Source organism: Pseudopipra pipra, chromosome 21 (genome assembly GCF_036250125.1).
Source record: "Pseudopipra pipra isolate bDixPip1 chromosome 21, bDixPip1.hap1, whole genome shotgun sequence".
NCBI classification, from domain to species: domain Eukaryota; kingdom Metazoa; phylum Chordata; class Aves; order Passeriformes; family Pipridae; genus Pseudopipra; species Pseudopipra pipra.
This window is the reverse complement of record NC_087569.1, coordinates 4,972,528-4,988,267: the sequence shown is the minus strand read 5'-3', so window position 1 is coordinate 4,988,267 and position 15,740 is coordinate 4,972,528. Positions and strand designations below refer to the sequence as shown.

The following is a 15,740-nucleotide window of genomic DNA, read 5'->3' as shown; positions in this document are numbered from 1 at the left end:
CTAGTCTGGCTCCTGATTAACATAGTAATTAAATCCCTATGGTAAAGAAGAACTGGTGACAGCAGCTAGAAAATTCCAGAGGGCATTCCTGTTGGTGGAAGGTGTTGGCCTCGACATCCACACACCCTGTTGGCATTTATCAGTGTAACTCAAAACGTCAGCCATCTCCTGGGGTGTTTGCTGCAGTTCCCTGGACAACATCAAAGCAAGCACAACACAGAGTTCATTGAAAAATGTGCTCAGAATTTGGGATCCAGGAGCGCTAGATTACAATTCCAGAAAGTCTGGTTTAATTCCTGATGGGCCTGTAGTATCATCTCTGTGACCCTACTGAATTTATGTGCCAGTTTCCACAGGTGAAGTGGGACAGAAATTCCTACCTCCCACTCTTTTGTGATATTTTTAAGACAACAGAGCCTCGAACTCTCGTGTGTCCTGTATGTGCTTCACTAATGCAAAGTAAGGGATATTTATTTAATATTTTGAGAGCTATGTGACTGGTAGGGTGCAAAGCCACAGACTTGGAAAGTTCACAGATATATCAAAATCCTTTATACCTATTTATATTCTGAAGTGAATTATTTCTTTGCCTGCTGAGGATTTTTTTTTAAGTTTCTTTTTGCTGCAGAAAATAAATACTAATGCTGACTTTCCATCTGGTGGACATAAAGGTAGATCTTGCTGCATCAACTACCTTTGGAAAAGTGAGATTTGGGCTGAACCCGAAAGGAAAAGGATCACTGCAACAGGATTCCCAGGAGACGGGAAGACAAACCTGTCCAGATCTGTGCCCTGCCTTATCTGAAGTTATTTTAAGTAAAAATTAACATTAAAGAATTTAGCAGATGGCTTGAGATGTGGAACTGCTTCTGCACGAAAACTCTTCAGTTTGGAAAAGAAATGACTGAGGGAGAGTATACAAGAGATAAATAAATTAAAGTGTGGCCTGGAGAAGAGGAACAGGGGAATGACCACCCATTTCTTACAACACATGAGCTGCAGAACGGTCAGACCCTGCTCCCCTTGCAGAACATAAAACCTGTACCTCTTCTGCAGTGTCCTACAAATTATTTAAGAGTACTCTATGCATGAAAGCTAAAAAAGTTACTGTACAGAGGAAAGGAACAGGGATGTGTTTTTATTTTTCAGTGGTGCCAACTGCTCAGAGCACCCAGGGCTCCAAACAGGCTTGAAGGGGCTCTTAAAAGTCCCGGAGCCTCAGCAGCACATCTGGGAGCAGGTCCAGATCGCTCAGCACCTGGGTTTGTGCTGCCCAGCAGCCCACAGCCCCTTGTTTAGAGGTGTTTTTATTTTGCATACAGCTGTCAGCACCTCCCCTCCGTGGCTGAGCACACTGATCAGGCGTTCCCGGGCAGGGCAGCCCGTGGGAACGAGGGAGGTGACACATGCCACCAGTGCCACCAGTGCTCTGTGCTCGTCTGCCTAAGTGAGAACAGCACATCTTGCTGTCAGGCCGAGGGGAGTGTTATTTTCACAGGCATTCCTCCAACTTGTGTATAATTGCCTGGAAGTGGGAACTGGAAGAGGCCTGTGTTTGGAGAACTCTGAGCGGCCGAAGATGCTGCGTCTGCACCGAGTTCAAGGCAGGGAAACTCAGTGTAAACGTGATTATTTCTCGGTTATAATTTTAAAATTTTTGTATAGTTTACTATAAACATTATTTAACTGTTGTGCATAATATTTCTGAGATTATCTCATTAAACTCTGTTGCTTCTGCTTCAGCAACTTCCCTCGTAAAAGATGAGAAGGGCTAAAGTGAAAAATACCCTTGAAATGTTAGCAGTTTCTAAAAACAAACAAGTTTAGCAGTCTGGACTAATTAGGAACATTGCTGGCTCCGACTGAAGGAGCAGAATAGTATTAAATCTGGTAGCTTAACTGTACCTGTTCAATATTCATTAGCACAAATATCTTGGAGAAAAGTCTGCTGCACTAATTAAGATTCCCAATCCCAAGCACAGTTGATAATATGTTTATTCAAATCCTTATAATTCTTATATGCTGTTCCAGTGTTGTTTCTTTTTATTGCTGTCTCTAGGCCAAAACCTACTTCAGTGGTTTGAAGGTGGAGAAGGTTCCCTCTCAAGCGAGAAAGGCACTGAACAGATCAACATCTTATTTCATTTTAGTGGAGCTCAATGATTAAATCGCAACAGTGAAATAAATCATAGAATTACAGATCATGGTTTGGGATGGAAAGGACATTAAACACCATCTCATTCCACCCCTCTGCCATGGGCAGGGACACCTTCCACTAGCCCAGGTTGCTCCAAGCCCCGTCCAACCTGCCCTTGAACACTTCCAGGGATGGGGCAGCCACAGGTCCTCTGGGCAACCTGTGCCAGGGCCTCACCACCCTCACAGGGAAGAATTTCTTCCCAATATCCCATCCAACACTGCCCTCTGTCAGTTTAAAGCCACTCCCCCCTGTCCTGTCACTACATGCCCTTGTAAGAAGTCCCCCTCTGTGGCCACATCTGATTTCAGGGTTATCAGTTCTCTGTCCTTCATGACTCTATAGAGCTTCCCAAAACCACACTGTGCCTATTTTCAGAGCTCTCAGTGGCTCAAGACCTAAAAGAAAATCCTCTTCTTTGCTCTCATGCAGGAAAACAACACAATGAAAGCAGGACAATTCTGATGCCATCCAGACACTTTCAAGTACCCCCCATCCAGTGACCCAGGGATAACACCCACAATACCCCCCTAACACGTGTGAGTGTGCCTATGTGAGTCAGACAGAGCAGCCTTGCCTACTGCAGTGGGTTTATAAATATTCATCAGTGGACATCTCTACATCCACGCCCACCCCAAAAGCGAGACTTTCTGTTTAAAAGCACTACTTACATCAATATGTGAATATTGCTGCTCCTCAGGGATGACTTAAAATTAGTCTGGAGCATTAGCACTACGTTAGTCAGAACCTCCCTGCTGTCGAAACCATTCATCTTATACAACCCCCTGGTGCTGGAGGAAGCAGACACAGTCTGCTGAAGCAGAGCAGCACCCTGGCAAAGCAAACCCAACAAATCCCTGAGGAGCAGGGCTCCCGGGAGATCACATACCTGTAATTGTGGAACCAGTTGATCACGGTGCTGGTTTTCAAGTTGAGCTGCGTAGCGAGTTCCTCAATGGTTTTTGGTGATGGGTATGGCTTTTGCTGGTAGGCTCGTTTCAGAGCTTCTTTCTCCTCTGGTGCCAGCACCACCCGGGGCTTCTTGAGCTGGTGCTGGGGCTGTGGGCTGGCCCCCTGGCTGTAGTCGATGCCAGCGGATGAGGACTCGCAGGACTGACTGTCGCTGACAGAGCTGTGTCGCCGTTTCATGTAGGCTGAAAGAGAAGCACATTGGATCAGCCCCGGCTGAATACAAATGCAAAATCAATGAGTGCAGGAGCTGTGGGATAAACACGGAGGTGACAGGTTGTAGATGCACGGATGGGCTACTCGGGGCATCACCAGAGACCAGAGGAAAGCAAATGCGGGGAGGATGCAAGAGGCAGAAAGAGCAGAAAAGAGGGTAGATCAACTGGAAACCTGCCAGGGTCTTCTGCTTTTTCAACGAATGTGGGACACGAATGACAGGGTTCAGTTCACAGGACTCATTTCAAATTCACTCTTTCGAGAGCAGAACTCCATGTGAGCACCTGATCAGGACAGTCGCACTTCATTTCGGCTGAAATGAGTTTGGTGGTAAAAACATTTCAGATGTGCACGAAGGTCTCTCTAACGCTAAGGTCTCTGAAGGAAAAATATGACTATGGAAGTGGAAGGCAGCCTTTCCTGCCTTCCCACACCATCTCCAACACACGATGGCGCTTGGAGCTCAGAGATCCCAGTGATGGGCTGTGCTGCCTTTTCCTACAGCTCTTCACTACGGCAGTGACAGGTTATGAAAGATAACCAGCCCCCAGCACCCTCCTCCTCCCCTACACAAAGCTCCCTCCAAAACACATGTACTTTCAAGAAAGCTCTCACTGCACTGATGGAGCTTGGTGAGGCTGTGATCCTGCCACTGACCCTCCTCCCCGACAGGGAGTGAATTATCCTGGCAAATCCCGCAAGGAAAGAGTCCCAGCAAACGCTGTCACTGACTTGATTGATTTACACCAGGCACAGAGAGGTGGGATTTACTGCACCTGGCAGTATCATGCACAAGCATTGCTAATGAGGGGGCTGAAAACAGCAAATATAGATGAATCTTGTCAATAAAATATTTAATGGCCTGTTAAATACCTTCTAGATATTTAAGAGTTTAGGTATTCGAGAGCTGCAATTTGATAACCTTGGCTATTAAATTCCAGATTACACCAGCCTGACATCAATCTAGCAGGCACTAAATCTCCAAGAGCCAGGAGCTCTGGCTGGAGCCAGGGACTAATGTGGGGCACGTCACACCGGTCAGCAACCAAATTCTTCAAAAAAATCAATTCCTCTCTCCCCACAGCTCTGCCTGCAAGCTGAGGGTGCACGAAGAATAAAAATACAATGCAATCAAATAAACTGCAGCGTTCAAAGCCCTGCTCACACTGGCCAACTTCTGCTGGCAGAGCTCCCTCCAGGACTGGCCGGGTTTTCTGGCTCCAGTGGGTTCCAGCATCGTGTCCTCTACACGCTAGCACCTCCAGTGGGACCTTTTACGCTGTGTCTTACTATCACTGAAGTGAATTCTGAGCAACTCTGTAACCTTTGGGGGTATCTGCATGGCCTGCATTTTGTTTTTCCTGAATATGACAGATTACCTGTGGATTGCCTGCTGTGTAAGATCACTGGCATGGAACAGAATGTGAGATGCTCGTGATCCATCACTCTGACGTGATACAGTCCTGCACACGTTCGAAAAAACCATAAAAAACCAAAGTGTTTTTGTTTTAAAATAAATTTCCTTAAAAACCCACCTACTGAAGTTGTTCCAACCAGATGCAGAACAGCAAAGACTCTGCATTATTTCAAGGTGACCCATTGGCCTTATTTTCGCAGCCTTCAAGGAGCTGTAACAACCTTCTACCATGGAATTAATCATTCCAGCAAGAGAATCTCACATTTCTATAAGGTTTTTAATCTCAAGACTCCTTCCTAGATGTGATTTCCAACTTGCACTGACATGCAAACTACAGACAAGGCTCCCTTGTCTCCTTGGATAGCAGAACCAAGAGGCTGGAGGACAACATCCATCACCTCAGCAACGGGCAGCAACTTCAAGAAGGCCATGAGACAAAACAGAACCTGGCATGGAAGATGTAAAAAGGTGCTCAGGGTACCTCTAACTGGAGTTTCTGGAATTTGGTCAGGCAACTGAGTCAGCATGAGACACCCATGGATCAGGATGTGCTGAATCTCTGCTTTCACTGCTCTCCAAAGGATGGAATTTCTGGCAGGGCAGAGCTTCCACCTTTAAACAGCAAAGGAGAGCCTGGAGCTGTGATAGCTTGGGAAAAATGTCATCCCCACCTCTGCTCCTGGAACCTCACACTGGGATCACCAAAGGTGCAGTGGCTGATTTAGGCTGCTCTCATGGGAATGAAACAAATTCTATAAATGCTCACATTTCATTAACATAAAAATAAAGAGGAGGGTGTCCCCACCGCTCTGTCAGCAGCAGTTGTTTTCTGGGGGATAATCAATTATCAGAACAAATTTCCATTGGGCCAAAGGCAGAACTAGCACCCAGGCTTTATTTAGGGTTTAATGCTGGTCTCTGGAAACTCAGATGACATTTATAAGAGCTTTTCCATTTTAATTTTTATTTCAAACATATGTGCTGTGTGTAGACAGCATAAGGAGATCATTCAGCACATTTGCAGTGACAGCAAGGCTCAAACTGGAATCCAAGTTGCAAACACACTTTATTTTTGGAGAAGCTTGATTTTTGTCTGTGACCAGTCTCCATTTCTCAGGAGACATATGAAAAAAAAAAAAGAAACCCAGATGTAATTTGGGCAAAGGTCTGGATCTGGGTCTGAGACTGACTTGTCAAAGCTAGTCAAACCCACTGAGTTACACCTTTTTTCCCCCTCAGCATCCCCATGTCCCTCTGGGAAGAATCCCCATGTGCCCAGCTACAGGTGCCACAGACACCACTGCAGAGGTGGCAGCTGCCTACTGAGGTAAAATAGAGCCCTTTTAACATAATTTTTATCTTACGTGGTATTGAACAAGATTATTACAAGGCAAAATAATGGGGAAATGAGGGGAATTAAATATTCTCCTGCCAGCAGGATTCAGGGCTGTTCTGTGAGGAGTGTGATGCTGCCAGCAGCACACACACCCCGGCAGGTTATGAGAGGAATGAACTCCTGCAAGGCAGGAAAGGTGTGCAAAGTGTCTCAGCCTGGTGAGCCTGAACCCCTGGCTTCCTCCAAAGAGGGTGGTTAATGTACATTGCAAATTTTCAGAACCATTTTAAAATGGACATTTATAGCACAAACTTCAGCCTGGCGGAACAGAAAAAAAAAAAAAAGATATATGCAGCTCACCTTTATCATAATTATTAATTTACTCCCTTAATAAAATGTGGCAGAGAAATAATTGATAATAATGTTTCACTGGAAGCAGATCCAGGAGCATTGTTCTTTAACTGACATTAGCTGAAGGGAAAGTTAAATTCTTAATGTGGCTCTAGAGCAATTTAAAAGGTTAAATCACAGGATCCTTACCTGCATGAAAGGATTTTGCAGGAAATACAGGGTTGAATTCACTTCAGACTGCTCTGAGGACAGCACTTGAACAGCTCAGGAGCTCAGTGCAGAGTCTCAATGATTTATGGCCTTATCTCTATTCAGGTACCATCTACAGAGCATATGTATTGCTCACTGTTTGATAAGAATCCAGTTTAGAAAATAGTTTTGAAAGGATATTGTCAACACTACTTTTAAATTATTTTGATTTTATTTTCCTGCATTATGGGCAATATTCTCTTTGAGGCTATAAAAATCCAGCTAAGTTGACAATTTTATTTCTGCCATGTTTCTAATATAGCAAAACCCCTCATGGTTCCCTTTGGTTTACAGTTGGAGGTGGGAAACCCAAGTGGATTTTACTCCCCATGGAAGATCACTCACAATCTGTGATAAGATACTGCACTGCTTTATATTACACTGTGATGAGGATTTGAATTTCTTCTTAAAAGCCTGCAAGACTGTAATTTTCCCAGAAGCTCCCTCACTGCAATTTTAAATATAATCACCAAGTTCTTGATCAAATGTGTAAATGCTTTCAGAACATCAGTCAACAGCAGTGCTTTCAGTGTACACGATTAATGATGTCTGTGCTAATATCATTAAGGGATAGCTCGAGAGATGTATATATCATTAATTAGTTAACTGCTGATAATGGCAGCCTCTGAGTCTCTCTTGTAAAATCACACGAACGTACTAAAAACAGGGCTCTGAATAACCACTGGTCTTTAGTAAGGAATTTCAAATAGAGAGAAGTAGGATAAATGTGCAGGATATGCTCCCTACTAAGATACCCAACAACAACTCACATTCTTTCACAGGTCCACCCTCATGACCTTGTTTTATGTGAGCATGTACTAACACAATCACCTTCCTCCCTCTCCATAAAGGCTACAAATATAATTATTCTCAAACACCCTTTTATAAAGGCTGCATTTTTCTTTTCTCCTAGAGACCATCAGTGCAGGACTGGCAAGAAGCTCTCTCAGGAATCAATGCACAGTTCTTCCAGCCCAACATCTGTGACCAGCTGCAGCACTATTAACTAATAACCCAAAGCCAGCCCCAAACTTGCATTTCTCATTTGGTAAGGCAAGTTATCAGTGCTACCCCAGGGCCTCAGTAATTAATCTACAGGAGAATATAGCAATGATTTCCCAGCAGCTGGTGAATATTCAGGGTTTGGGGTTGTTTTTTTTTGTTTGGCTTTGTTGTTGTTGTTTTTTTTTTTTTAAATTTCTTTTCTTTTGAGATGTACCTGCTTGAGCAAGCATCAAATAAAGCTCTGGAAAAGCTGCCACGAAGTCCTTTTGCATAACCTTCGTAATACTGGATCAATGCTGCCTCTATACTATTTATGGAGAGTTCTAAAAGACACGCTGATCTTCGAGAGGACGGAAAACATGAGTCAGCACCGGTGCCCCGAGTTACCTTTTTTCTCCATTCGTTTCATATCCATCAGCTTCTCCACGTTGTTGGGATCGTTCAGCCACAGCTGCATGCGGACAAAGGGTTCCCGTCCCTTCAGACTCAGCTTGTGCCAGGGCTTCGGGCGAGCCAGAAGGTCTGAGACAGAGCCTTGTGTTAGGCCTAGGATTGTCTCCCCGAACAAACGCTGACCTAATACGAAATTGAGAAGCGCGTGAGTTCACTCGGCCGAGGGGCTCGCGGGAAAGAACACGTTCTACGAGGCCGCTCGGCAATTATTCTTACTTCAGAAGGGCTTGAAAACCCCAAAAGAAACATTTAGGAGGATAAAAGCTCTGCCCCCCACTAAAAGGGTAAATATTGAGCTTTAATTTAATCCTTGGGATCTGCCTGAGACACACGTTTGGGGACCGGGACCTTACAGCGAAACAGTGTGCAAAAAATAAAATTAAGGAGCTGAAAAGTGAACTGAACTAGTGAGAGCAGTGAGGCTCCTTAGCTCTTATGCAGGAGGGCAGTGCCACAGCTTCATTCCAACAGGGCAATCCAAACATTTCCAGCAATTAATGAACCAAGACCAGTGCAAACCCCCCCCACCTTCAGCAGTGTCCTCACAGACACGTGTATGTATTTTCTGTGCTGTACTATCTGTGGGGTTCTAACTGTTGTCTCACCAACCAGAGATAATCACAATTTACAGTATTACAGGTTTTTTTACAGCCTCTACAGTACTTCTGGTTCAGGATACTTAGTTTTAGTTCTCTTTCAAAATGCTGTCGTTTTATCGGGGTGACATCTGCAAATGCCTTTCAGTGCACAGCATCTGTGAGTGCACTGGTGACACTGACTTTATATGGTTAAGGTCTATCTTATCAAGGACTGGGGAAAATCCCTGTGCAGCTCGAACCCAACCACAGAGCTGGTTTTCTAAACCCCTTCACTTCAGTGTTCTCCCTGAGCTGAACTGCCTTGATCCCAACAGCTTGTGCTACAAGAGAGAGCCTAGGGTCATCTGAGTCACCAAAGGTGATTTAAGACAGAAGCCCTGCCACTATGGAATTTCAAGGTAAACCAAAGATCTTTCCATACTCCCCAAGTTTGGGCCTTGGGGTCTCGTGTCTGATCTGTAGCTTTTGAGTGCCCTCACTAACACACAACAGAACACTTTCCCTTCACTTCCCAGCACTCTGAGCCAGTGCCAACCAACAGATTCCTAAGGGACAACAGGGATGAGTGGGGGCTAATGACCCTACAGCTCTGCAGGACATGCCCACACCATCAGCTCTTGCCCTTCACAGCCTCACCTGATCCTGACACAAACAGGTCATGGGAAATACCTGCTCTATAGACCTATTCCCTGTGCTTAACTCCAGGATCTCCTCCTCATTCTCGTTAAAAACATCCCAAGACTGTTTTTGGTGATTTTTGTTTGTCTGTATGGGGAGAGGAGGGAATGTGGGACCAGTCAGAAGATGCACAGTGTCCATTCGGATGAGTCGGGCAGGTGGGTCTGCAAAGCTTTTGGAGGAAGCAGCTGAGAGGCAGAGAGGGGAAAGGAAGACAGGGCTTAACATGACACTCTGCTAATAAGCTCTAAAACTAACACTGAAAATGGTTCTTACAGACTGATCAGAAACCTACATGCAGAATTCACTTAAGTTCCTAAGTAATAAGTGATTTTCCATTACCCTCAGTATCAGGAAAATCAGACAAAAGAGGTAATTCAAGGCCAATTTTATCTCGTGTATTGCTGGGGTAACCTGCTCCCTGTTTGTGTTTAAAAACATCAGTTAAGGCCTCATCCATTTCCCTGTAAACCTGCCAGCTACCAGCAAGATAAGACAGCTACTTTAAAAATCTGTTATTGTGTGGCCACACGAACAGGAATATGGGCACAAATTTGCAAAAGGGTTGGGAATGAGCAGCCCAGATCGGGTACTAACAGAGCTGCTGAAGGAAATGAACCTCAAACTACACCCTAAAAATTAAAAATGCAAAGGTGGAAGGAGGTAACATCATGTTCTCTAGGTGTTAAGAACAAAGCTAAAGATGTTTATGTCATTTATCTTATTCCAGGATATGGCAGGACGGGATAAAACACCTGAAAGCCTCCCAAGCTAATGGGGAAGGTGTTAGAAATCATCCTCAGCAGGCAGCAGGTGTATCATGCTCCATCTTCATCAGAGCACTATTAATAGCGGGAATATTTTTAAGCACAGGTTTCCTAAAACTTCTCCTCATCCTTCATGCCCGTTCCACTGATGGACAAAACTTTCTGTGTTGGTTTCGTGGATAGTCCTGGCCCTTTTTACAAAATACCCACCACTGTAATCCTACAACAGCTCAGGGCATCTGCTTCCCTCTCTAAGTTACATGTTGCCCAAAAGGGAAATCACTGAGGATACTCTGACATTTGGGGCAACATCTCAGTGTTAACAGTGCCAGCACTGTTTGCTGAAATCACAGAATCATCATCCAGTGATAAGGGACCTTAAAGACCATCTTGCTCCCCCCCTGCCATGGGCAGGGAACCCTCCACTAGCCCAGGTTGCTCCAAGCCCCATCCAACCTGGCCTTGGACACTTCCAGGGATGGGGCAGCCACAGCTTCTCTGGGCAACCTGTGCCAGGGCCTCACCACCCTCACAGGGAAGAATTTCTTCCTATTATCCCATCTGAACCTCTCTTTCCATTTAAAGCCATTCCCCCGACTGGTGAGAGTTGAACAAGGCCCTGTGGCCTAAGACAGAGAAACCTGTGCACCAGTCAATCTGGTGCACTAGCACACTGAGGGCACAAAAGGAGACATTGAAACTGGTTCCACACCTAATGCAGAGTTTGGGGCACATTTCCTGGCTCTTCTGCTGCTTTTTAGGCTTGTCAGCCACACTGTAGGAAAACAAAAATCATGGGAAATAAAAAAGACTAAGTAAAAATGGCATCAAAGCAAATGTAAACAAAAATACTTTTTCAAACCTCTCTGGAACACCAGAGCAGGTACAGCACTCAACAGCATTTTGCTCAAAAACCAGGGGCTTAGACCTGCAAACCCTGACCATGACTTAAAGCTTTATCTCTATGTTATCTCCACTGAACAAGGAACCACCATGTGCCCATGCCAGTGTGCATGGACAAGGAATTCTGCTGGGCTCAGTGGAACACAATCTCATGCAGGGTATGTCCATGATCAAGGCCATTTTCTGTTTGTTTGTTTGTTTGTTTGTTTTTTTCCTTCCAAATTATGTTACATGAGAACTTGAAATCTCCCCCCTCCTGGTACTTTTCCCCTTAGAAAAATAATCTGAGATAATAACATTTATTCTGTGTCTAGATGAAAAAAAGGCTTCCTTACATACTAAAACAGAGGAGTTTTTGCTTTTACAGTCATAATGTTCACATGACACGGACAAAATTCTTCTCACCTAAGTATCATTGTCAGTCTAAATGTAAACTTATCTTTTTGGTCCCATTTGTGGTGAAGAGAATTCTGGTACTTCTGGAGAGTCCCAGATGTTATTTTGAACACCTAACAGCAGGTGAGATGAATCCCTTGCTAAGCCCCAGAAGCAGGAGCAGGTAACACTGGGACAGCCTTGCTGCCCTCCTGCCACAGACTCAAAGGACCCCTAAAGGTTTTCCAAAGCCTTGTGAGGGAAGCAAGTGTTAAAGACACATGAAGAACCAGTAATTTAGAGGCACAGTGGCAGCATTAATTAATGTGGACTTCCTGTACTCAGATCAGGTTATTCCCTTTGACTATTCCACACACAGAGTCATGTCAACATGACAATGAATTCAACACCCCAAAACTCATCTGTAGGCAAAAGCAGACTCAGCTTTGCACATCTCTAAGCAAAGTAACTGAATGGCCCTGTGCAGTGATCTACAGGCTCATCTAAACCTCAGCTGAGTCTGGATTTACCCTCCCAGCTCTACAGGTAACACTGTGCTTTTGCCTGTGATGCCTCTCCCTCTCCAACCATGCTGGGCTCCTCTACCTCACCTGTGCCCAAAATGCTGGGCCTTGAATCTGTAAGCATGGGGAAAACAGCCTTTTTTCCAAAGAGAGCTCTCGCTGGTTTTGGGGTTCTGGTTGTCCTGACAGCCTGCTGGACTGTATTTCGGGAGGTGGGAGCAGTACCTGGCTGGTGAGCCAGGAGCAGAGCTTAGGAAGAGCCAGGGTGTGATGACATTTTAAGTAGAGTGTGACAATCTGAAAGGATTTTTCTACCAGCTTAAAAAAACCCAAATATCTTCTTCACAAATTAAAGCTTGGGCCGGAGTATTCTCGTAAACATCTACTGAACTACAGCTCAAAACCAAAAACACTTACACGTTATTTTGGTCAAGAAACGAGAATAAAGCGATTTACCAAGATTGTTGTCCGTTAGCACTTCCTTGACCCTCTTTGTGATGCCATAGGTGTCCAGCTCGGGGGACATGGCCACCAGCTCCTGGATGCTCAGTGCCGAGTGGCCCGACAGCGGCAAAGGGGTCGTGGATTGGGATTCGGAAGCAGGCGGCTCGCTGGATTCTTGGGATTTGCCATCCTTACTTGTCTCGATAGCGGGGCAGGGCTGCTGTACCAGTTCAGTCAGGCTTTTCACTGACTCACTGGAACTCATGGGAGATTCAGGAGCAGGACTGCAACTGGCAGAAGTCTTTGGAGTACTTTCTGTAATTGAAAAAAAAAAAAGAGAAAAAAGGCCCCGCTTTAGCATAATTGTAATGTTTTGATTGCAGGATATTTAACTTTCCTTCTCATTTATATTCTACCTACTTAAAGAAATGCCTAAGTATGCAAAATTCTACTTGCTATGACTTGGGTACTAAAAAACCTCTTCTTAAAAACAGAATTATTTTCTAATTTTATCTTGAGTCATCTCTGATTTCTTATAAAGACAAGATGTACAAATACAAATAAAAATCAGGAAAAAACTGGAGTGCAATAGTCTGTAAGTTTGCAAGCAATTTCCTTGGTCAGGAAATCTCACAGTTTTGCTTGCCACACCACTTTTATATAAAGATGCTTTTAAAGCTGCCATTATAGACTGGTTTAAGCTTCCTTTTGTGACTTGCAGGAATTTCACTGAGCCACTGTTTTGTGGTGCCAATGAGGGATTTTCTACAACTGATACAACTCTATATCTTGAGAGTGTTATTGATTTCATTTTGTGTCTTATCACACGCATCACATTTTTGCAATTCTCTTTGTCCAGAAATAACAAGATTAAAATACAGTTTGTAATTATGCTGTATTAATTAACACGTTTGAGAATCCAACATAAAGATAGTGAGTGGATCAGGAGACACCCAAATCTGTTATTGTGACACTTGGTTTAAAAGAAAGCTTTCCCAATCTGTTAATTTGCCAACAACAATAGGTTCTGTACAGAATGTTTTCCCCCAATAAATTTATCTCTAACAGAACGTACTGACTGAGCTTATCCAGAGAATCCAGACATCTAAGGGTACAGTCTGAACATTTTTAAAAGCAACAACACGTAGACAACGAGGTTTACAAGAACAATTCCCTTCAAAAGATAAAGAGCTCGTGATTTCTCCATCCAGTTCTTTCCCATTTTTGTGGAGCTGCTTCCTCCTCCTTGCTGTCTCCCATCTCCTGACCTGACACGGTTAATCTCACGGATCTCAGCTTCATCCATCAGTGGGTTTGTCTCCAGCTCTCTGCAGGAAGTTTACAGAGCTCTCAGTTGCACAAGGATGAGGCCAGACTCCTCCAAAACTGTGTTTACTGGGCCCTGCAGTGCTGCTATGAGAGGGTTCTCTCCCCTCATCCAGTCCCATCACTGCCATGGCAATGGTTGAGAGCAAAATTCTCTATTTTTTTCGGTTTGTTTGCTTGTTATCCAGAATATTTATCAATATTTATCAATGTCAAATAATTACAGAACACACAGCATGGAAACACATCCCAAACACCAAGGGGAAATACTACAGAAGTAAAAGTCAGACTCAAATGAGGCAAGGTGCACAGAATAACTCTTGTTCAGGGTACTGGAAGCTTCCACATGCTGCATTCAAGAGGCTCCCTGACACTCACACAAAGTTGCTCTCTCAAACCAAAAAATCTGACTTTTTCCTTAGTGCTTTATGAGAGATGCAAAAGAGGCAGACATGAAGGAAAGCGAGGTGCATATAAATCTTTAAGGTAATCAGCATCCTGCAAATCCTATTTCTTTTCTCTGCTCACCCTGGGTCATCACACAACCGAATAAACCCCCGCAAACGTTATTTTTGTATCGGGAGCAGCGAAGGAATTGTACAGTAAATTTGCCCTGATTCACCCATGCGAGGGACCAATTTGGCAGATCATCCATCTTGTTCACTGTACACTGTCAGGGATGGCATGAATTCCCTACATGATAAACAGATTTCTTCTCAGGTCTGTGTCCTTTAACCCACAGCAAGGTCAAAATTATGGCTGCCAAGCTAATAAAGCGCACGGCACTCGTTCAACTTCCCTCTAATTTTGTCCCTTGTGCCAGCTTATACAAATCTTCCTGAATAACTAGAGCAGCTGCAAATTTCCTATACAATTCCTCATCCGTGCACTGCGCACGGAGAGCAGGGGGAAAAAAAAAAAAAGCCAAAATAAAAAAAAAACACAACCCCAAACAAAACCAACAAAACCAACCACACAGGACTAAACAAAAGCATTTCCTAACGCTTCCCTCTCCCTCTCCTTTCCCTGCCCACCCTAATTACGAACACAACAAAGGTAATCTGTGTTATCATCTATCACTGAGATGCTCTCTGTTGCTCACATATTAAGCTTATTTATTTTTTATATCACATATCAAGAGCTTACTTGAATTTCATCTTTAAGACCAATCTGCTGCTTATTTGCTCAAAAAGGTGGGATTAGCTGAATTTAATTTTGGAAGGCAGTACAGATGACAAACTGCTTTTTTTCCCCACCAAAAGGCAAGTGTACAATGATTTCTGGCAAAGCATTATGCACTTATACCACAAATAACTCAAAATATGTTCCCCGTTCATTTTTAGCATTTTCCCCTTCTGGAAAAACATTTTCAAGATCACGTAAATATTTGAAGAAAAGATATATTATTTGGGAAAGTAAATTCAATAATCAAATAATGCAAACATTTCCCGTTAATCTACTTAAAAAATTAAATAGACATTTAGAGTACAAGTGACTGCTGACAGAACAAAGGGGAAAATTGACTGTATTCACTATTCCAGATTTAACTGTCAATCCACTGCCATTTCACATGTTTTATGAAATAATTTGTCTGTATTCATTTCCCTCAAGTTCCTCACAAGACAAAGACACAAATTCAGGACATCTGAAAAATATACATTAAGATTTCCAAAGTAGCAATTGAACATTTCCAATGAAAATAATACATTGAAAGCTTATTTCTTTAAAACCTGCTTTGCTTTTTTAACCCCGGACTGCTCTGAAGAATAGCACTAACTTCAGAGCAATCCAGTTTCTTATGAGTAACTGATATTCCCTGAATGTTTTCACATTTCTGCTTAGTGAGGAAGAGATCATTTTGCCAATACAAAAGTAAAACTGCATTACAGGCTGTACAACCTGCAAACCCCATGGCCACCATTTATTGATGA

At 43.6% G+C, this 15,740-nt stretch overlaps 1 protein-coding gene across 7 annotated transcripts in view; it reads right to left on the bottom strand.

Annotated features, from left to right (window-relative positions):
* Window positions 1-15,740, bottom strand: part of CUX1 (cut like homeobox 1) — a 271,634-nt gene that overhangs the window by 33,450 nt on the left and 222,444 nt on the right. For 6 of the 7 annotated variants that reach the window (XM_064677781.1, XM_064677784.1, XM_064677783.1 and 3 more), the window contains 3 exons: window positions 12,496-12,798; window positions 8,128-8,316; window positions 3,087-3,351 (listed from right to left, as the gene is read on the bottom strand). The exons of the other annotated variant lie outside the window; for it this stretch is intronic. In XM_064677781.1, the coding sequence (XP_064533851.1) occupies window positions 3,087-3,351; window positions 8,128-8,316; window positions 12,496-12,798 (757 nt within the window). The remainder of the gene's footprint in view (window positions 1-3,086; window positions 3,352-8,127; window positions 8,317-12,495; window positions 12,799-15,740) is intronic. 7 annotated transcript variants of the gene reach the window in all.